This window comes from Hippichthys cyanospilos, chromosome 6 (genome assembly GCF_059441005.1).
Source record: "Hippichthys cyanospilos isolate Australia breed blue-spotted pipefish chromosome 6, RoL_Hcya_1.0, whole genome shotgun sequence".
Lineage (NCBI taxonomy): Eukaryota > Metazoa > Chordata > Actinopteri > Syngnathiformes > Syngnathidae > Hippichthys > Hippichthys cyanospilos.
The window spans coordinates 4,415,434-4,422,500 of NC_142374.1; the positions used below are offsets into that span (position 1 = coordinate 4,415,434).

Here is a 7,067-nt window from a genome sequence, read left to right on the forward strand (position 1 = left end):
GAGTGTAACTTAGAAGCCATTTTGAAATGACAAGTTAAAATGGTGTTGAGGAGAGTTAAATAATTAACCTCAAAATTTCTGGCTAATTTGGTCCTCAAATAAGAATCCATCCAGTTAAATTTGGGCACCAGAAATGACCAAAATGACATACAATGCCAGACTACCCTGCGTATTTACCGAGGCTTGGGACCAACCTAGAATTTACGCTGCCTTGTGCCCTCAATTGATTTGTATTACTGTAGCTAAAGTAATAATGTTTCCTTTGATGTTCCTGTCAGTGTGTGTCATCACCGACAAGCGGGATGATGCGGCAGCAGACTGAGTCACTGTATGCATAATGGTCTTTTGATCGTATTCACTTCATTAGTTCACAGGAATTATCCTTTGGGCAAGATGTCACTGAATGAAGTGTCACAAATGTGTTGCATGAGATGGGCCTGTGTACCCAGTGATTACTATACACTTTAATTAGCAACCTACTGTTGTGGGCAGAAATACTGGAGATAAAGACTTCCTCACCATCTGGGTCTTTTTGCTTCATCCCTTGTCGATCTTTCTCCCTCATTTACTCATCAGCCTTCCGCATATTTCACTCATATTTTTTTCTGCCCCGTCATTCACCTTTGACCCTCCCTCTCACCATTGGTGCTCCTCTTGTGTAGATCCTCCTTGCCGTTCTTGCAGCTGCTGCCAGTGGCTGTCTTTCGGGCCGAGGAGCTCTTGCTGGCGTTCAGCTTCCCGGAGCTGTTACTCGACATTGAGCCATCCTCGCTTGGCAACCGCCTGTAGTCGCCATGGTAACAGAGAGGGTTGCGGAAGGCGAGGGGGACGGGGGGTTAGTCTCAGCATGTATAAGTACACAGAGCAAAGAGGAATGGAAACTTGTTCAATAAAAGATGATCATTTCACATTTAAAATATTTGATTCGTTCGATGGTACAATAATAACATGTTTTTCATATTCAAGTGTCGTTTTTGCAACCCAAATAGATACAAGAACGTAAAAACTATTAAGGCAATACCAAATAATAAATGGGTAGATTGTTGCTCTCTTACTGTCTTATAGTTACCCTTTTAAACAGTATTGTTTTTAAATGGCACAATTTTGGAAGAAAATTCTCACAGAATTCCTGAAACACTAGAAAAAAAATAATTTAAAAGCCCCAAAAAACAGATGCAAATGTAATACAGACCTCTTCTGCCTCATTTTTATTACTACAGAAAAGCTGGTGTTGGTTCTTTGATAATGTTAATGGTCCTCATTAATATTACCCCATAATGTATTTTTTTCTGTCTATCTGTCTGTCTATCCATCCATCCATCTCACTGCTACCCCATTGCAGGCAGTACATAAATTATAGAGAAGAATACTATGTAAAGTAAAAAATAGACCTTTTGCTTTTGTATTTGTTTTTATTCTTATGCCTCAGAGACACCAAGCTTGTGAACCGTGTGCATGCCCCAAAAGACAAACACGCAGACATGCACGCACACACACACACACACGCGCACACAGACACAGCCTTGAACCATGTAAGCCACAATAGATACACCATGTGACAGGTCCATCTCATCTACAGGTGGTGTGACGTGCACATATTCTGTAGATCAGACTACTGCCGCAAGGGAGGCTAACACATTGACAAATACACACAAACACACACCGTGGCCTGTAAAGCGGTTGATACAACTGGAGTTTCGTTTAAGGTCAAAGGAAAAAAGAATGCTCCATGTAGCCAAAATTTAGTGAAGAATTTTGGAAAGAATAGAAATTGAGCTCTAAAATGCATGCCTTGCTTTTTAGTGTCAATCTTAGTTAAGGGAGGATGTGATTATTTTAAGCAATCAAATGTTGTTTGTTTCAGTAAGAAAGAGAAAATATTGTGGTAACTTCAAAACGCAATGGAAAATATATTGTATGCGCTACTTTCCACACAGAGCTGTTCCTGAACAATTTAGGGTCTGAAGCAGAATTTTTGAGGGAGGCCCTGCCTTACACCATCTCTCTCCATCCCCAAAATATCAGAAGGTACAAAATGACCAGCGGCATAAATGTGCCATTTGAAAACCTGTAAATAGCATGAATAAAATAAAATTAATTTGCCCTTATTGAATGAAAATGACACTAACCTAAAAGTAAATCCGTCAACAAATCTAAAGTAAAGATTTATGTGTGTGCCTTTTTACCAGCAAAAAAACGTGTCTGCATTTTTTGGATTCAAAGTTTCCGTGGTCATTGTATAGTTTGAAACACTGAAACAAGGAGAGTTACGGTAGCAGAGAGAACAATCAACACATTATAATCTGGTGTCCCTGGTAGTTTATGGATGGTGTGAATAGCCAGCAGGCCTGTTCCAAAATAGAGCTTGCCAATGTTGGGACACTATGATTTCCTCAAAATTGAAGAAATAATCATTTGAAAGTGTGAACGGATATTTCCTCTAAAAGTGTTTCACCAAGGTGGGCACTGTCCATCACCGTCGGACGCCCGTTTTGCCAATGGACTGACGGATGACGGGAATGCCCCAAAAACGGCAAATCAAAAATGTCGGAAGTATATGTTCCATCCGTCGCTGTAATTGTTGGGTTAGGTATGGCGTCAGATATTAGTCAGACATCCGTCAGCCTGCTATGCCCCTTTTTTGATGACTTGGATAGAATTCAACAGACTTGCGTTATTATCTCGTCTGTTGGTGCAGCTTTGTAACGCGAAATGTAATCAATGTGACATTTCACTTTGCAGCACCACCATATAATGGAGACGCATGAGAGAATAAATGGGATTTTGGTCTATTCACTGCTCAGTAATAACAGCTATAACACTATACACCTTACCAGAGATTTATTTGTAGTCATTCCCTTTTTCACCCCCGGTTTCAAAAACCAAAACTGTATACAATCTCTCCGACCAAAAGTTTAAAGTGATGTTTAGAATTAAGTGTTAAGAGATTTTGTTGTGTGATATTTTGCTTTTTAAAAATGTTTTACATGAAGAAATTGCTTGCTGAAAAGTCATAACTAGAGAATTCTTGGATGCCGTTCAGGCCCGTTCCACTACAGTCCTTTACACTCTTTCAAGCAACCAACGGCCTGCACCCAATTTGCATTCTGCTCTTGGCCATGAAATGCAAGATTTATGGTTTTTAAATGATCTAATTATTTTTTTCTAGTAAATTTAAACTCAGCAACACTTTGGCTTACTTGCAGTGTATGTGACAAATACAATTTACACCAATTTATACAAATGTAAATGAAACCATCTTCAAAAAATGTAAGACAGGCAGGTATAAAGAGAGAGTTGACGTGGACCCAATCAAAGTCATGTGAGGCATGTTAAAGTCATTCATTGAATATGCTCGGAAATAGTGCTGCTCACGTTCTCTGAATTCCCACAGATGTAAGATATAAAACATATATTTGTCAAGTGTTTCAACTGCAGTATAACCCATGAACTACAAACTTGTTGATGAGTAAAGTGTAATAACAGAAAAAAGAACTATTATGAATGCAAAGGTGTCAAATTTAGCCTCTAGTGTTGGTGGAAGGGTGGTCAAAAATACAATGTCAGACTGACGGATGGACGATTACAATTTCGCCTGATTCGCCTGACTAGAAAAAAAATGACGATGCGACGATGATGTAAGGGGGCGGGGCTTGGGCCTCTGACGATGATGGAAAGGGGGTGGGGCTCGGGGCTCTGATGAATGTCGGACCAGCAAAAAACGTAAGTTGCCCGCCTCTGGTCTTGCATATTGATGAATGTTATTGTGAGAAACCATTTCCATTAACTATCTTCGTAAATAAAAAATAGTAATTTTTAAAATCAACATAAAATCCCAATATCATTAAGCAATTTGTTCAAATGTTTCAAACGAGTAGGCCTTTGCATTGATTAGTTGACAAGAATTTGCCTTCAACCGATAATTGTATGACCTCTGCTGTGAATTGATCGGACATACATCTGATATGCTCATTTGAATCGAATTTGCTAAAGTCAATAAGAACCACAATATTTTACTGGTTCCTTTTCATCCAATGAATGCATAGGGTGATAACAACATATTCATAAATAGTCATCAATACTGCTGAGGGTGTGGGTTAGGTGGCAAAATGGGAGAAGGAAGTTCCCTTTCAGTGACTTCAATCTAAGAGCCACATTTCAGGAAAACATGAACTTGTAATTGTCCCCCCCCCCCCCCCTCTTTTTTTTTTTTAGAGCAGATGTGGTACTCTATGCACCTCATGCCTCATAGTATCACATATGTGCATCAATTGTAACTCTATGTATAAACAAATGTGTCCCCTCGCGCAAAAGATGTGGCCCCCTATGGATGATGCACAATGCATGGTCTGCATTTAGCAAGGGGCGGTCCTGTTACCACAGATCCCCACATCAGTTGTCCCATTGTCACATTAAATCAACAAGTGATGAAGGAACAGGTAGAGTAATGGTGATAACCATTTACTATATTTTAGCATTTCTAATAAGCATGTGCATATGTGCTCATCTCAGCTACATTGACCCAAAAAAACAATTTATGTTCCTGTCATGTCCATTACCTGGTGCTCCTAATCCAACTTGTTCTGTGAATCAACTAATCCACCATGGTCTGGTGCCTACCTGCTCCCAATCTCCTCTGTGTTTATACTGCGAGACAGCTGCATTGAGTGAATTTTGAAGGTAGTAGCACTCACACCCTGTAGCTAAACAAAATAGCTAAGACAAAAAAGCAGACTGAGTGACTGTGAATAATATTGTTTGATTGTGAAAGGCGAATTGCCGTTTCAAGCATGTCTGTGGCATTTATAAAGAAGTCCTCAACTATCATCTTGATATTCTAGGATTATACTATTCCCATTGCAACATTAGCTTGAAGATTTGTAATTGCTTCCATTTATAGATGGTGGAATATGCCTCCCTACATGGTGTGTTAAAGCTGATTATGCTAGCATTTTATACGGTCATCATTGTTCCACTGCCTCCGGCATGGCAAAAGTCAGAGTTATGAATATACATGTGTTTATTGGCCTCAAGCGGCAAAGCACGACTAATCCCACCCCAACACATTTTCGTTTAGTGGAGTGTAAATATGAGACTGATTTGTGTGCGTGTTCTTGAATTTGCATTTGTGTAAGGAGGCAAAATGCATCTCATTTGTGACTTCCTTTAGAAAAGAGTAATCGTGAAGATGGGAAAGTGTTGGAGTCTTTTTTTAGAACAAGATTTAGAGTAGTTTGGCGAAAAATCATTCCCTTAGCATTTTCTGCATTTACCCATAGTGTACTCCAGATTAAATTCAATACATGACACAGTACACAGGCAATGGTATTCTTCCCATAATTTTAATCTATCTATTTTTGCTACTGCTTGCCCTCAGAGGATCATGGTTGAGTTGAAACTCCACCTAACTGATTTTAGGCAAGGAGCGGGGTATAGCTTGGACAGATAACCTATCAATTGAAGAGAAAATATCAGCAAACTTTCACAATCACATTCACTTTTTTTTCTTGTTTACGTATTTGTTCCTCCCTTCAATTGCAATTTCATTCAAATCTTTTACATGATTAGTTGCCAAAACAATATGCCCACAGCCATGCTCATCAGAAGTGGGTAGAGACGTGACACTGTCTCATTGACAGCCATCTTTCCTTCCATTCATCTCCCATTCAATGTAGCTCATTTTCTTGCTCAAATTCTGAGGAACCAACTCTGACCATTTTCCAGAGTCAATACTGATGGACACATCTTTAGGATTGACTGGAAAACTGTGACAATTACTTCGGTGAGGTCATTTTCTGGCTAATATCATGTCAAATTTGAGTAAATCTTACGTTCTTCCTTGCAAAAGATTATCTTTCTTCCTCATGGTTTCAATATATTACGGTACTGTAATTGAAGCTAAAGATTTCATGACTATTCTTTGAAATTGTAAATTACACCTTACTGTTATGAGGGCAATTGGAAGAGCTTGAACAATCATCACATTCACGTTTGTGTTTTCTCCATCTTTCATTGACAGACCGTGTCATCATGATACAGATATGAAAACGACAAAAGGCGAAAAGTGAGCACCATACACTCCTAAGGTAAAAACTATACATGCAGCCACAGATGCAGCGTTGTCGGATTTTCGGTGCAATCTTTGTACACCTGTTGTTCCTGGCTTTCGATCCGTGAATTCTAATCCACATCACAACACATTCCTTCTCTTGTAAAGAGCTGTTTCAGAAAACTGGTTGGTCTCATGCAAAGATTTGTGCAATCATCTAATGCCAAAATGTTTTTGGTTGATGAGGCAGTTCAACAGACATTTTGATCAACACATCAGACAACATTGATTGCATAATCGTTTGCATGGTTTTGCCAAAGCATTTGCAACTTGTTCAAAAGCAGGGAAAAGGGCTTTTTTCTGAATAATGGGCACACTGATGTAAATATTTCACAAGTAGTTTTCAATTGTCTATTCTAATCTGAGAAATGTACCAATGCTACGGAAAAAAGTGTAATTCTCAAGAAAGGAAATACACTACAGAGCTAAAGAATTCTATTTTTATACGGTGCCTTAAACACGGAAATACAGATTCAATCCACCGACACGCTCAGTCACAGAAAAAACCTCCAAAAAGCTAACAATCTGACAATCTGGCATATTGTCTGAGGCTTTACCCAGTCTTAACAAAATCTAATGTTTGCTTCCGCTAAAATGTTCTGGCTTTTGTCCTTCTGCTGTGAGGTGAGAATTGCAGCTGTTCAAGCACAGCACATCAAGTTGAGAACAGTATGTGTATCATAAAACAGTTGTTATCTTACCCTCCTTTGTGTATGTCAGCAGATGGTGGCCTCTTGTTGGCAGTGCCATCCTGGTACACCTTTTTATCCAATGACATTGACAGCGGGGCATCTCGTACAGGCAATCCCAGAACTAAAGTGTCCTTGTTTAAAGAGATGGTTTCATCACTAGTTCGGCCCATGTGCTTTTTGGCGTAGTCAAAGCCCTGAACAGGCTGACAAAAAAAGGAAAACCATGAGTCAAACACCGCAATTAAGGCCATTTCAAATTAGCAACT

At 39.2% G+C, this 7,067-nt stretch overlaps 1 protein-coding gene across 3 annotated transcripts in view; it reads right to left on the reverse strand.

Annotated features, from left to right (window-relative positions):
• The window catches only part of kiaa1549la (KIAA1549-like a), a 98,845-nt gene that overhangs the window by 22,749 nt on the left and 69,029 nt on the right, over positions 1-7,067 (reverse strand). For all 3 annotated transcript variants that reach the window (XM_088416481.1, XM_088416480.1, XM_088416479.1), the window contains 2 exons: positions 6,811-7,004; positions 641-783 (listed from right to left, as the gene is read on the reverse strand). In XM_088416481.1, the coding sequence (XP_088272607.1) occupies positions 641-783; positions 6,811-7,004 (337 nt within the window). The remainder of the gene's footprint in view (positions 1-640; positions 784-6,810; positions 7,005-7,067) is intronic.